At 56.0% G+C, this 15,303-nt stretch overlaps 1 protein-coding gene across 2 annotated transcripts in view; it reads left to right on the plus strand.

Annotated features, from left to right (window-relative positions):
• The window catches only part of COQ8A (coenzyme Q8A), a 50,442-nt gene that overhangs the window by 33,145 nt on the left and 1,994 nt on the right, over positions 1 to 15,303 (plus strand). For both annotated transcript variants that reach the window (XM_082378606.1, XM_082378607.1), the window contains 10 exons: positions 7,883 to 7,957; positions 10,961 to 11,083; positions 12,840 to 12,925; positions 13,043 to 13,183; positions 13,676 to 13,757; positions 13,866 to 13,959; positions 14,235 to 14,376; positions 14,608 to 14,715; positions 14,860 to 14,925; positions 15,215 to 15,301. In XM_082378606.1, the coding sequence (XP_082234732.1) occupies positions 7,883 to 7,957; positions 10,961 to 11,083; positions 12,840 to 12,925; positions 13,043 to 13,183; positions 13,676 to 13,757; positions 13,866 to 13,959; positions 14,235 to 14,376; positions 14,608 to 14,715; positions 14,860 to 14,925; positions 15,215 to 15,301 (1,004 nt within the window). The remainder of the gene's footprint in view (positions 1 to 7,882; positions 7,958 to 10,960; positions 11,084 to 12,839; positions 12,926 to 13,042; positions 13,184 to 13,675; positions 13,758 to 13,865; positions 13,960 to 14,234; positions 14,377 to 14,607; positions 14,716 to 14,859; positions 14,926 to 15,214; positions 15,302 to 15,303) is intronic.

The following is a 15,303-nucleotide window of genomic DNA, read 5'->3' on the forward strand; positions in this document are numbered from 1 at the left end:
GGTCTTTGTAGGGGCTTTGCACCATCAGGAGCCTCTTGAGCCCTTGCTGACAGCTGCCTGATGCCTGGAGCCGCCCTTCAGAGTCTGTGCTGGAGATTTGCTCACAGCTGTGATTCGGAGCTGCACACGTTGCCCAAGCAGTTGGCAGCTCATGTTTCAGGATTAGAGGTGGCAGGATGGGAGCAAAGAGGAGCCAGGTCTGGAAAGAACGTGCAATTCTGGCCCCAGAGGTGAATTCTGGGCCTTCTACCCTATCCAGAGGTTTTCAAACTGGGGTTTAGGACCCTTTAGTGAGTGTGAAATCAGTTTAGTGGGTCAGGACCAGCATTTAAAGAACAAATTAGGGGCTTCCCTGGTGGCGCAGTGGTTGAGGGTCTGGCTGCCAATGCCGGGGACACGGGTTCGAGCCCTGGTCTGGGAAGATCCCACATGCCATGGAGCGAATGGGCCCGTGAGCCACAACTGCTGAGCCTGCGCGTCTGTAGCCTGTGCTCCGCAACAAGAGAGGCCGCGAGAGTGAGAGGCCCGCGCACCGCGATGAAGAGTGGCCCCCGCTTGCCATAACTAGAGAAAGCCCTCGCACAGAAACAAAGACCCAGCACAGCCATAAATAAATAAATAAATTTAAATAAGTTGTAACATACTGGTTCCCTTAATAAATTAAATAAAATCTTTGACATGCGTTCATTTAAAAAAAAACAAATTAAATAGAATGGAATTGAATAAAAAAGGATCAGAATTAGTATCATAGATCCTTAGAACGGCACATGTTGCAAAAATATTTCTGTTTCAGAGATCTAAATATACTATTGATGTATGTTCTTCATTGCATTGTGAAGTATATGGCTTACTGGTGGGTCATTATCTAAACAGTTGGAAGTAACACTGCTCTACTTTCTTCTCCTAGAAAATGCTTCTGGCCTTTCTTCCCCTCATGAGGGTGAGATGTTTTTGAGGTGTAGACTAACAGACTTTAGGAAGTTGTTACACTGCAGGTATGAGAGAAAAGGATTGCTCTAGATCTCAGAGGGGTAGGATTGTATTTGGGAAGGTCAGCAGCAGGTATTCAGCTATATAGAGGCAGAAGGCAGGGGCTTTCCATTTGGGTGGCTCATTCTGATGCCGAGATGGTGCAGGAACTCTAGGTCTAATTTGGCTGTGGGACATTATGGCTCTGATGCTGTGGGCATGGTGATCTGTGGATATTAGATTTTGTTGGAGAATGAAATGAAAGATAGCATCAGATATTGGATTTGGGGTCAGAACTGGGCTTTAGGTCATCATAAGATTTGGGTTATAATTCCGGCCCTGCTTCCTATGGCCTTGGGTCTTGCCTTGGTTTGCCTTTCTGTGAAATAGGGGTCTTGCCATTGACTCCAATGGGAATATTTTGGTAAATGTTCCATGTGTATCTGAAAAGAATTCTGGCATTGTCAGGTGCAGTTTATCTATCTGTCTAGTCTAGTTTGTTACTCACGTTAATCAGATCTTTTAATGATTTTTTTGGTATGTTTATTCTTTTGTTCTTTTTTTAAAATTCTTTTTAAAATTCTTTTTTAAATTAATTTTTGTTGGAGTATGGTTGCTTTACAATGTTGTGTTAGCCTCCATTGCACAACAAAATGAATCAGCCATACACACACAGATATCCCCTCCGTTTTGGACTTCCCTCCCATTTAGGTTACCACAGTGCATTAGGTAGATTTCCCTGTGCTATAGTATGTTCCCATCAGTTGTCTATTTTACACATAGTAACAATAAAGTATAGGTGTCACTCCCAGTCTCCCAATTCCTCCCACCCCACCTCTTCCCCCTTGGCATCCATACATTTGTTCTCTACATCTGTGTCTCTATTTCTGCTTTGCAAATAAGATCATCTATACCATTTTTCTAGATGGTATGTTTATTGTATCAGCTATCAAAAGAGACATTTAAAAGTCTTATGCTATGATCATGGATTTACCTACCTCTTAGTTCTGTCAATTTTTGCTTTAACGTTTTGAAGCTGTGTTATTGGTTGCTTACAGATTTAGAATTCTTATATCCTCCTGGGGATTGACTCCTTTATTATTATGTCTTACCTCTCATCTCTATGAAAGTCTACATTGTCTGATATTAGTATAGCTGTTTTCCAGCTTTTTTTTGGCGGGGGGGTGGTCAATGTTTGCATTGTATATCTTTTTCTTTCCTTCTCCTTTCAAACTTTTGTATCCTTATATTTAAGGTATGTGTTTTGTAAGCAGCATATATATATTTTCTTTTCCTGTGATTTAGGTACAGACATTAATCTTACTCTTATAATGTGAGTATTAGGTTCATTTACATTTAATAGAGTTGCTGGTGTATTGTGGTTTATACTTACTGTCTTAGTCTTTGTTTACTGTTTGACCCATCCATTCTGTTCCCTTTTTTCTCTTCTGTCTTACCTTCTTTTTACAAATTTTTACCTTTTTTTTAATTGAGGTATAGTTGACGTATAATACTATGTAAGTTTCAAGTGTACAACATAGGGATTCACGATTTTTAAAGGTTAGATTCCATTTGTAGCTATTATAAAGTATTGGCTATATTCCCTGTGCTGTACTATATATCCTTGTAGCTTATTTATTTTATACATAGTAGTTTGTACCTCTTAATTCCCTACCCCTTTCTTCCCCTTCCCCCTTCCCTCTCCCCACTTGCCTTGCCTTCTTTTGAATTAATCAAATTTTTTATTGTACATGTTTTCTCTTTATTAGTTTGTGTGTTATTATCCTACTATACTTTTAGTGGTTTCACTTGAGATTACAGCATACATTCTTGACTTACTACAATGTAATAGAAGTGATTATTTTTACTACTTCCCCAGTAATGCTAGCACTTCAGAGCAGTTTAAATCCCTTCTTTGTGTGTGTGTGTGTGTATGTTAATGTGGATATGTATTTTGTTTCTACACACTTTATATTATATACTAAATTATTGAGATATGTTAAACCTCACAAGATGTTATTTCTTTGTATAGCCCATATGAGTTTAGATTAGCCACATATTTACCCTTTTTGTGCTTCTTTCTCCCTTCATTTTTATATTAGAATTACTTTTGGGGTAATTTTCCTCATCTCTGAAGAACTACCTTTTCTCTTTTTTGTAGTGCAGAGTGGTAATCATTAATTCTCTGTTTTTATTTGTGTGTAAATGTCTTTATTACACTTTTGTTTTAGAAGGTATTTTGGCTGGGTATAATACTCCATGTTCAAAATTAATTCTTTTGGACACTTTAGCAATATTATTCCATTGTCTTCTTTTTTTTGTTTTGTTTTGTTTTTGTTTTTGGCCGCACCATGTGGCATGTGGGATCTTAGTTCCCTGACCAGGGATTGAACCCGCGCCCACTGCAATGGAAGCGCAAAGTCTTAACCACTGGACCACCAGAGAAGTCCCTCAGTTGTCTTCTTAACTTCCATTGTTTCTGTTGAAAACTTAACTATTCGTTTTATTGCTGCTCCTTTGTAAGTAATTTGTATTTTGTCCTCTGCTTTTAAAATTTTCCTTTTGCTTTTGTTTTCCAGCAGTGTGGCTGTGACATGCTTGGGTATGATTTACTTTGTTTTTATCCTGCTTGGGATTACGGAGCTTCGTAAATCTGTGCTTGATGTCTTTTCATCAATTTTGGAAAATTCTGGTCATTTCTTCAATTATTGTTTCTGCCCTGTTCTCTTTCTCCTCTCCTTCTGGGATTCCAGTTACACATATGTTAGATTTTTCCCTTCTGTCCTGTGTGTCTCCTCAACTCTTTTCTATATTTTTCATTTGTGCTTCAGTAATATAGGTTCAGAGGAGATGTCTTATCATCTCCTCTGCACCTATGAAATGAGGGAGAACTGGACGATTATAGAAATGAGACCAACAGATAAAGTAGGCACTAGAGAAAACTTACCAAAAGGAGTTGAGCACTACGTGCCTGACTTCCTGAGGGTACACGCTGCACACTTGCTGTCACTCTAAGCAGCCAGCGCTCCTCCGGTGCTCTCTGAGGCAGCAAGACAGATGCCCTGTAGGTCCAAGAGCAGTTTGTGCCCTTGGCAGGGGTGAGGGAGCATAGTTTCTACTTTTTCCAGGAGTATACTTTAAAAGGGACTCTTTTGTCTATTTTTTGTCGCTTAGAGCCTCTGTGAAGGAGATTAGGGCAGTTATAATCTCCAGTTACAGATGAGGAAGCTGAGCCACAGTTGCCAGTCACCCAGGCCCATATGTGCATTTGTGACGGTCCTGGGACCAGGGCTGAGGAGGCCTGTATCATACAGATGGCAGTCTGAGCCTGTCGCCCCTGAATTCGTCCCATCTCCCCTGAACCAGCAGAGGGGCGGTCAGGTCTTCCCCCCCGCCCCACTCTGGCCTAGTTCTGAGAACCGAGGAGAACACTCTACAGGGAACTTCCTCCACCGCTCCTTCCTATTCGCCTTCCTGCGATGCCATGGGTTGCAGCCCCCTCCCAGGCCCCCTCTTCTTCCCGGCGCCTGGTGCTGGCACAGCGTGGAGGATGCAGGTGATGGAAGAGAGGGTGGAATTACTAAGGGTTCAGGAACACCTTGAAGAGAAGGAAATATCCTTGTCCGCTGCCTTTTTTGTGTGGACTTTGTCTTATCAGATCAGAAGGATTGTTGGACGTGTTGAAAAAGGGAGGCCTGAGAACAGTGCCTGGCACGTGGGTGGTACTGTGTGAGTGAAGCTGTTTTACCCTCAGATTTGGCCCTTGCTGCTGCAGAGGACCTCCGTCCAGCCTTGCTCTGTAAACATGCCTGGGGGTTCTGGCAGGTTAGGCACCCCTCACTAAGCCTCCTCACAGACGGTGCTGTTTGTTAGAAGGTTTTTATTTACTTTTTTTCTTAACCTCTGTGTCTGTGTGGGCAGAAGGCCAATGCTGCTCAGGGGGCACTCATTTGGCTCTGAGGACCCGCAGAGGGACTTCGGGGAGGAAGGAGCTGGGCCAGGGGCCTGGGCTCCCTGATCAGTCCCACAGCCTGGGAAGCGGCCCAAAGCGCTCCCACCCCCTTGGGGAGACCCTGCTCCTTGCTGCTCCGCACTCCCACTGCGTTTCTTGCCTGCAAAATCTCCGTTTGTGAGAGAAATGTCAGGAACTTTCTTGGAAAGGGCTGGCGCCTTCTCACCGGCTAGGATGGCGGCCAGGCTGCTGACGGGGGCCATGGGGCCGTGGAGCCGGTTCTGCGGCTGGTCTCCTCTGGGACATCCGTGCGGGCCAGGCCGGGCCTGCCTGTGGATCAGAACTTGGACAGGCGCGGTCCTCAGGGCTGGGGGGCTGAGGTGGAGTGGACGGCCTCAGCTGACACCGGAGAGTGAGCGAGCATGGGCTCGGGCTGTCCTCACCAACACGGGGAATCCGAGGCAGAGCCGCTGATCTTCCCGGAGCTGCCTGCAGGTGCCACCCAGCTCCGGGAGAAGGAAGAGCCTGGCTGGGCTCTGCCCTTCTCTCTCTGCAAGGTCCTGAGAATCCTTTCAGGTCAGCCAGGTTGGGGATGGCGGGAGGGCCAGGAGCTCCTGAGGTCAGGGCTGGTGGGCTGGCGGGGCTGCTCTCGCCTCCGGGGCCGCGGTGGGGAGCCTGTCAGTTGGCACCTCCTCGGGCCTGGCACCGGGCAGGTCCTGAGGGAGCTCGCAGGGCCACAGAAGGAGCCTGCGGCCTGCTTTGTGGAATGTTCCCTCCGTGATTCGGTGTTCAGGGACAGGTCCTTGGCCTTGGAGAGCTTTGGCTCTGCCCAGCAGCCCAGAATGGGCCAGAGAAGAGGTTGGCAGAGCGTGTGAGGGGGCCCAGCTGGGGGCCCTGCAGAGAAGGGCGCTCGGCGTCTGCTCGCAGTGGCCCACCCGGGTCACCTTGGACACGTCTGCCTCTTTTGTAGGCTTGTCTTTGGACTTGATGTAGGCAGAGAAAAATCTAGAGGCAGAGAGGCATTGGTGAAGGTCGCTGCAGTTTGAAGGTTAGCGTTGCTGTTGCCATTAGTTTGCTGAGTCGGACAGTGTGCTGAGCGGGGTAGAGGGGGGTGAGCAGAGGGGAGTCACTGTTTGACCGGGGACGCAGCTCTGTGCCCAGTGTCCTCCGGGGCTGGGTTGGGGTGTCAGAGGGAAACAGGCCGTGGCAGCTCCATCCCAACGCACCAGGGTGTCCTTGGGGGCATTTCCAGATGACCGTGGCCTCTGCTCTGGTCGCCAGAACTTGCCTTATGCTGCCCTTGTGCTGACCCACCAGCAACATGGGGTGTTGAGCACTTGAAACGTGGCTGGTCCAAGCTGAGACATGCTTCGAGGATGAAACGCACATTGGATTTTGAAGACTTAGTACAAAAAAAAAAAAAAAGTAACATCTCTCTAACGATGTGTATATTGAGTACTTGTTGAATTGATAATATTTTGGATACACTGGGCTAAGTAAAATATATGATCAGAATTCCTTTCACATGCTTCTTTTTGCCTTTTTTAACATAGCCCCTAGAAAATTTAAAATTATATATGCGGCTGGCAATATATTTTTTTGGCAGCACTGGTCTAGCCCTTTGAATAGGAGAAAGGACAGTAATAGCGAACACCTGAATAGTGTTGCCTTATGCCCAGCCCTACTGGGGGTGCTTCACTCTTATTCAGCTGTTTAATCCTCACACTGACCCACGAGGCAGGAGCTACCGTTACAGCCGGCAAAGCAGAGGGTGCATGGTTGTCTAATGGTGTGTAAAATGTACTGCAAAAACATTTTTAAAAATTGGATTATCTTCTTATGATTTTTAAAATTTATTTTTCGTTAAATAACTTTTTCAGTAGATTCAATAATAATTTTCATAAAAGTAATACATAATCATTGTAGAAAATTTGGAAAACGTAGAAGCATGTGCAGGTTTCCTTGCCCGGGGTGAGACTCCCAGCCCCCCAGGGCTGTGCTTGCCAAGGCCCGCTGGTCTCAGGGCATCTTTGGTATCTTCCCTGGGTCTTTGCTGTTCCTCCTGCTGTGGTCAGCGTGCTCCTCCAAGTGTTCTCCACTCTCTCGGCTAGTGTGCTCCCGCCCCCCAAGCCAGCTGGAACTGTATTTAAAGTAGAGGAAATAGGCCCTGAGCCAGGCTCCTGGGCTTTCTGTGTGCACTTAGTGGCACCTGCTGGGCTCCTCAGGCCTCTCCTAGACAGTAGGGATCATCCACTTCCAACCTCTGGACCAATGAGATGTTAATAAACCTTGATTTCAAAGGGGGGCCTGGTACCCCATTGTCCTTAGACCACTGTCAGTGCCTGTGGGGCCTTCCCCGCAAGTGAGGGCTGTAGCCTGAGCTCCTGGGAGTCCCCATGGCTTTTGCAAAATGTTCCAGTTCCCACCAATGACTGCTTTATCTTGCAGTGGTAATGCCTCTCCTTGCAGCTTCAGTGAACTGGATTAGAGAATTCTAGAGTATTGGAGGCTCTTCACACAGACTGTGAAGTGGGCGGCTGCATCCCAAGGGGATGCCCAGTGTTGTCAGGATGTCCTTGGCCTGCAACCATTCCTGGTCCACATTCCATTTGTGCTGCGTCCCCCCCAATGCGTTTCCCCGTCGTACGTTGTTTTGGGGTGTGTGTGTTTGTCGCGTGAGCCTGTAGCGAAGGTGATGGAGGTGGCGGTGGAGGAGGCTTTTCCACCGAAAGCACCAACCTTGAGCCAGGTCTTCTCTGAAAACAACAGCTGTGTACCTCCTACCTTTTTATCCCCTCCCTTTTCAAGATGTCTGGAGTGTCAGCGAAGGTCCCCAGGGGCAGGGGGCACTCCCCAGGGGAGCGAGGCAGGTGTCTGTGTGGGGCTGCTCTGGGCCTCGTGGGTGGAGGGCAGTGGGCAGCCCCGAGCGAATGCCCAGAGCCCTCAACCTCCTCCTTGCAGGTCTGGCCGTGGGTCTGGGCTTCGGGGCCCTGGCCGAGGTCGCCAAGAAGAGCCTCCGCCCTGAGGACCCCTCAGGTGAGCTGGGCCCTTGATGGGGAGGGCAGGGTGGGCCCTGAGAGTTGGGCCTGCCAGCTCCCAGCTCCCACCTGCGTTCCCCGAGGGTTGGCCTCCAGGGGCATCTTTCATCTTGTGTTCCGTGTGAATGGCAACCCTGGAGTTTGAGGCCTGAAGGCTCTTCTGTTCCTGTCCCGGCCCACGTTGGCTCACCCAGCCGTCCTGGTTCCTCCGGGCCCGCACACCTTCCCTCTTCTGATAGGAGCCTCAGGTTTGGCCCTGCCTCTGCCTCTGCTCTGCAGAGCTGCTGGGACCCCAGGTCTGGCCAGGTCAGGTGCCCAGGGCTCCCCGTTTGGCTGTGGTCAAGGGGCATGGGAGCTGCTGGAACAGACCCCATGGGGCCCCCCATTCCCCCATCTCGTGACCTGGGGTGGCCATTACCTCTCCAGCTTCAGACGCTTTGTCTCTGAGGTGAAGATCATGACTCCTCTGTCCCCTTCCTCCCAGGGTCAGCCCGGGGTCAGGTCAGAACGCTCAGTTCCCCCTTGTCTGGGTGGCCAGCTGTGGGCGGTACTCCATGGAGAACATTCTGCAGACTGGCTGCTCTGAAACCTGGGGTGCTTATGACGCTCTGATGATGGGTCAGGGGGCAGCTGGAGGCTCCACCCACCTCCTACCTGGTCCCCTCCCCCAGGCTTGTCCCGGTGTTGGGGGGAGGCGGCTAGGCAGGTGCAGGGCGCTTTCCCTTCAGCGGGGTCCTGGGGGCTGTTGAGAGCAGCCCTGCTAGAGCCATCTGCTTGGTGGATTTCTCAAAGTTTACTTGAAGTTCTGGGCTGAGTGCCCCCTGCCCCTCGCCCATTCAGGGACATCAGTTCATTCCGGTACTTGACACCTCCTCCCCCCTTCCCTGGGGACCCTGAGTGATCCCCACTGGCCTGCTGTGCTGTGGTCCCTGAGGCCCTAGTTACAGCCTGGGGGCCCCGAAGTGGGGCCTGCCAGCCATCTGGATGGCCCCGCTTCACCTGCAGAACCCTCTCGAGGGGATGAGGGGCCTCCGCGGAGAAGGCGCTAGCCTGTCCTCCAGGCCCCTGAGTATGTGTGTGTCCTTGGAAGGGACCGGAGAACAGAGAGGATTAGGGAGGGTATTTTTAGTGTTGGTGCTGAGACTGGGAAGTGAGAAGCCAGCGTTCCCCAGGCACAACCTCTCCCATCGTCCCCCCCAAAACTGGCTGCCCTCCGTCCTGCCCCGTCCAAGCAGGAAAGAAGCTATACTGGCCCCAAGGTTACAGCTGGTGTCCTTTGCCAGGGAGGCGGTGGCCCTTGTTGGGGGTCAAGGGGCCTAGTACCACTGGCCCAAGAGCAGGATGTGGGGCTCAGGCCCAGAGGGACGTGCCCTAGCTTCCTGAGCAGGCCCGGGAACCCCTGGGCCTGGAGGGCACCGACCAGCCTGGCCCGGGCCTCCCCAGGGAGCCTCTCCTGAGGGGGGGCCCGCCCACCACGCCCTTGGGCACCCCCGGCTCCCCCCGGGTTGTGTTCAGAACCAGCCTTGCCCGGGCAGGGGCCCAGACTCCAGCCTGTGGAGACTGGCCAGCCGTGAGGAGCGCTGCCTGGAAAGCGCAAGAGGGCCGGGCGCCGTCCCTGGATCTCAGGGGCGCTGCTGTCTCCCGGGCCTGCCGTGTCCCTAGGGGAGAAGATCTCCCTCCTCCCGCCTGGGCCGTGGCCTTCTCTCCCAGCGTCTGTGCCCCGCCCACCTCTCCTCAGGGACACAGGCCCAGGTCCTGGCCCACAGGGCCCAGGGGCTGGGGAGGGCAGAGCGGACATAGAGGGCCGCCTGTCCCTGCTGCTGCCCGAGGTGAGGGGTGATCTGGGCACCCTTCTTGGCCTAGACACCCTGGAGTGGTCCTGCCCCGGGGCTACAGCTTTCTTGACCCCCAGCAGCTGGGCTTCTTCCTGTGGAGCTGAGATCTCCCCCCTTCCCGGGACCCTGTCCTGCTGTCCGGGACCCTGGGGTGAGCCTAACCCCGCGCAGGCCTAACAGCTGCCCTCAGGTGTGGGCCCTCAGCCTCACATCCTCCTGCAGCCCACCCACCCTGGTATATCAGAGGCCATGCGGGACACGGCCCCGGACGGAGGGCAGTGGCATGACGGCCACCTCCCGTGTTCCCCCCTTGGGGACCCACCTCAGACCCACTCTGAGCGCTGGGCCAGGCCCGTGGTGATGCAGGCTGAGGAAAGTGCCAGGCTCTGTGGGGGGCAGCCCTCGGGGGTTCCTGATCTAACTGGGCTCACAGGACAGAGGGCAGGAAAAGCACCGACTGTCACCGGGTCACCCCCTCCTCATCACCTTGAGTCACCACCCTGCACCCTCCCACCCCCGACTGTGCTGAATGGAGGTCATCTGCACACCTGAGGTCCCTGTGCGTTCTCCCCGGGCCAGCTGGCACCAGCCCGGTGAGGCTGTCCTTGACCCTGAGCTCCCCTCCCTCGAGGACTGCGCTCTCACTGCAGCCAGTGGCCGCAGGTGACTGTGCAGAGACTCCAGGGGTCCTGGTGACCTTTGTCCAGGACACTGAGGGGCGAGCGACAGGGACTTGGCAGGGGCTGATACGGAGGGAGAGGCCCCGTGGGCGAGCCTGTGTGTGTGTGTGTGTGTGTGTGTGTGTGTGTGTGTGTGTTGGGAGGGTGTTCAGGTGGGCCCGGGGAGACCTGGGTGGCCCCGGAGGGCCTTCCTCGGCATCTGGGAGGTGGGTGTGAAATGTGGGTTAAAGTTGCATTGCCGGTTTTGTGGACCCCCGGGAGGAAAGACGTTGACTGAGCCCTTTGTGTCCAGCTCTGTGCTGGGACTTTACTGCATCTCATTTAAAACGTGTGAAACCCTGACCTCTTGTTATTGTCCCTGTTTTTACTGGGAGAACCAGTGGTTTGCCAAGACCCACAACCAGGGGCGGGCGGAGGGGCCTCTGGGGGATCCCAGGCCCAGCAGCCCCGCCTGAGGGAGGCCATGGTGACTTTGCTCCTCTGCAGGGAAGAAGGCCGTGCTGGATTCCAGCCCCTTCCTGTCAGAGGCCAACGCGGAGCGCATCGTGCGGACGCTGTGCAAGGTGCGCGGGGCGGCGCTCAAGCTGGGCCAGATGCTGAGCATCCAGGGTGAGTGCGGCTGCGCGGCCTGGGGGCGGTGAGGCAGCGTGGGGAGGGAGCTGGGCTGAGCGTCCAGGGTGAGTGCGGCTGCGCGGCCTGGGCGGTGAGGCAGCGTGGGGAGGGAGCTGGGCTAAGCATCCAGGGTGAGTGCGGCTGCGCGGGCTGGGGGCGGTGAGGCAGCGTGGGGAGGGGAGCTGGGCTGAGCGTCCAGGGTGAGTGCGGCTGCGCGGGCTGGGGGCGGTGAGGCAGCGTGGGGAGGGGAGCTGGGGGGCGAGCAGTGGGGGGCGCCGCACTTGGCCCCACTGGGAAGGGGTGGGAGGTTTCCTGCCCACGGGCTTCTCTTGCTTGAAGCCTGGCTGTTAACCCACCTGGGATGTTGAAAAACAGCGTCTTAAATAGGAGCCCACGGTTGTTTTTCTGGCTTCTTTCTGAGTGTTTTGACATGTCCAGAGGTCCTGGCGTCTCAAAAGTTGGGGAGAGTCCAGCTGACGCCCCCCGGCGCCCCTGCGTGGTGGTCCGAGGGTGCTGTTGAGGGAGCTCACGGGCCTGCGGTGGCGTGACGCTGGGGCCTGGGCTGTGTGGCCCCGAGGAAGGAAGGCGGGGGGAGGCGGCAGCGGCTGAGCCGGCGGCTGGCTCATTGCAGCCCCCAGAGCAGAGCTGGGGTTTGGGGGGCCCTCGGGGCTTCTGATGGTGCCTCCCAGGGAGGAGCACCCGAGGGGCTGGTGTCCTGAGTGGGAGCACAGCCAGTCCCCCCCACAAGCAGTCAGATGGACTCACTGAACTGGCCAGGTGCAGGACAGGACAGGTCCAGGCAGGTGGGGGCAGGCACTGCCTGTGCCTGTGCGGACTCCCGAGCGAGCGGCACGCGCCCCTCGGAAGCCCTTCCGTGCGTGAGCCCCGCCTCTAGGACGGAGAGCCTCAGAGATACGGTCAGGGCTCTGCAGGAGCGGCTTCATCGAAGGATTCTTTCTGGTCTCAAACAAACTGAAGTCAGCCGCTGTCCGGCTAGTGAGCTGCGTGTTGAAGCTTCTGTGTGCATTACAGAGTATTTCCGAAAGCTATTCAGCGACGTGGGAAGTGCTCGTGAGAAACGGCTTCAGGAGGGGAGTCGGCCAGAGCGTCTCCAGGCAGCGTGACTGCAGTCAGGGAAAAACGCATAGGAAAGGGTCAAAACGAAAAAAGAGAATGGTAGTTCTCTGTATGTAGATTATGGGTATTTTAAACATTTAATACACTTTATTCCCTAAATGTGTTTCTTTTATAATCATAAAAAGCTGTGCCTGCTCTTTCTAAGGAATCCACCTCCTCAGGTGCCTGGGTGAGTTCAGAGGCCCCGGCACACGCCGCCCCGCACGCCATCGGCAGGGCCCGGCCTGCACAGATGCACCCAGCGCCTGGGCGGGGAGGGGTGCCGTGGGCCGGGCTGCGGGGGTCTCGGATTTGGTTGTTGGCCGAGGTGGGCCAGGAGTGTGCACGGGTCAGTGTCCCTGCGTCCCCTCTGGAGCCTTGGTCCGCAGTATCAGGGGTCTGTGTGCCAGTGGGGAAACGCCCTGTGGGAGCAGGGAGAATCCGAGGCTGGGCCTGCTGTGTGGCATTGGGCCTGTGCCTCATCTTCTCTGAACCTTGGGTTCAGCGTTTGAAGGGCAGAGCGGCACCTCGGCCTCCTCCCAGGAGACCTCGCTGGGCAGGGGTGATCGAGGTGGCCTGTGCGCCCTCCTTCCGAGGGGTCAGCCTTCCGCTCTCTGAATGCTCTGCTGCCTTCCAGACGACGCCTTCATCAACCCCCATCTGGCCAAGATCTTCGAGCGGGTCAGGCAGAGTGCAGACTTCATGCCACTGAAGCAGATGATGGTGAGGCCGGTGCGGCTCAGGGTCCGGGTGCTGGCAGCCCTGCGGGAGGGGTAGGGGGAGGGCCCCTCAGGGTGTCCCCGGCTGTGCTCACGGCCCCTCCCTGGCCTCCCCCTCCAGAAAACTCTCAACAGCGACCTGGGCCCCAACTGGCGGGACAAGCTGGAGTACTTTGAGGAGCGGCCCTTTGCAGCCGCCTCGATCGGGCAGGTGCACCTGGCCCGCATGAAGGGCGGCCGCGAGGTGGCCATGAAGATCCAGGTGGGCACCCGGGGTGTGGGCTCGGTGCCCTCAGGGGCTGCACAGGGCCAAGCCGGGCCCTGCAGTGAGGGGCCTCTGCACCCTACGTCCCCTGTGTGTCCCCGTGCCCAGGGCAGGGCCTGTGTCTCTTCACTTCTGTCCCGGCACTTGGTCAGCAGTGGGTGCTGAGAAGTATTTGCTGAGTGAGTGACTGTAGGAGGGAGGACAGCCTCCCAGCATACTTGGTTTGGGGGGGTGCAGGGACTGGGGACAAGTGACTGTCTGTCTGGGGCCTGAGCCCAGGGATGGGGATGGGGGAGGGAGCGGTCGGCAGTGGAGAACAGGGTCGTGGTGGGCCCGGGGGTCACGGCAGCACTGGGGGGTCTTGGCTCTGCCTCGCGGAGGTGCGGGGTCCGGAGGGACACAGCTGGGCAGCTGGTGGGTGGCAGGAGGGCGGGGGCCCCGCGGGGCCCTGCTGTGTCTGTCTGCCTGACTCCCCTCTGTCCCCCGCAGTACCCCGGCGTGGCCCAGAGCATCAGCAGTGACGTCAACAACCTCATGGCCGTGCTGAACATGAGCAACATGCTTCCAGAAGGTCTGAGGCTGCCGCTGGGCAAGGGCAGGCTTGTGGGCGGGCTCTGGGGACCCCAGGGGGCCTCCCGGGGAGCCCCAAGTCCCTCTGACACTGTCCTCCCTGGCCCAGGCCTGTTCCCTGAGCACCTGATCGACGTGCTGAGGCGGGAGCTGGCCCTCGAGTGTGACTACCAGCGAGAGGCCGCCTGTGCCCGCAGGTTCAGGTGCGGCTCCAGCCTCGGGCCCTTGCCTGTTGCTCCCGCTGGGGAGACAGAAGGGGCGGCTTCGGATAGCCCGTCTTGGGCTGAAGGCCCCCCCAGCTCTGAGGGGCGATGGCTGGGGTTGGGGCCTGAGGCCGGAGCCGTGTCCCGCCCAGCTTGGGGCATGGCCCTCCGCCTGGGGGGCTCAGCCCCTTGCTGTCCTGTGTGTCGCCCCAGGGCGTTGGTCGGGGTGGGGGATCAAGGAGGCCCGGGTGTCACCTCCCACCCACCCCTGCCAGGGAGCTGCTGAAGGACCACCCCTTCTTCTACGTGCCCGAGATTGTGGACGAGCTCTGCAGCCCCCATGTGCTGACCACGGAGCTGGTGTCCGGCTTCCCCCTGGACCAGGCCGAGGGGCTGAGCCAGGAGATCCGGAATGAGGTGGGTCACAGGGTGGCCCTGGAGCCCCGAGGCCCCCCTGTGGGGCAGAGCGGGCAGGAGGGCTGCTGCGTTTCCCCACCTGGTGGTACGCTTGGCCTCAAAGTCAGCTCTGGGCATGAGGCAGGATGGGGTGGAAGATGGGGAGGGAAATGGGAGTCAGGCTTCCCCGGCCCAGATCCAGGGGCCACCGGGTGGCCCGGCGCTGGTGACGAGGACCCACCCGGCCCCCAGATCTGCCACAGCATCCTGGTCCTGTGCCTGAGGGAGCTGTTCGAGTTCCACTTCATGCAGACAGACCCCAACTGGTCCAACTTCTTTTATGACCCGCAGCAGCACAAGGTGAGCGCCCAGTGGGGCTCCCATGGGGAGCCTGAGCTCCGCTGGAGCAGGGTCCGAGATCTGGGGGTCTTGGCCCCCCGCCGCCCTGTCCCCCCAACCCGTGCTCCACTGGGGCAAAGCCTACCCGGTATCGCCCGTTCCCAGGTGGCTCTTCTGGACTTCGGGGCAACTCGGGAATATGACAGATCCTTCACGGACCTCTACATCCAGGTAGGGGTGGAGGCAGGGCTTGGCCTTGGCCCGTGTTCTCCTGAGGCTCAGATGGGATGCTTGGGACTCGGGGACGGGCGGGCGGGCTTCCATCCTCACGTCCCTGCCTGTCTGCAGCGTTTGGTGCCCGTGGATGAGGCCGCAGCTGCCTCGGGCTCAGGGGAGTAAAGGGGAAAGGTGGGTGGGCCGGCAGCTGGCCTGTGTGGGGCGGGGCAGGTGCTGGCTCCCTGGACCCTCAGGAGCTCCCCCTCTGTGTGCTGCCCACGGTCCCCTCTGCACCTCCGCCCAGATCATCAGGGCTGCTGCTAACCGGGACAGGGAGGCCGTGCTGAAGAAGTCCATCGAGATGAAGTTCCTCACCGGCTACGAGGTCAAGGT

The sequence above is a fragment of the Balaenoptera borealis genome (genome assembly GCF_965194805.1).
Source record: "Balaenoptera borealis genome assembly, chromosome: 1".
In the NCBI taxonomy this organism is placed as follows: Eukaryota; Metazoa; Chordata; class Mammalia; order Artiodactyla; family Balaenopteridae; genus Balaenoptera; species Balaenoptera borealis.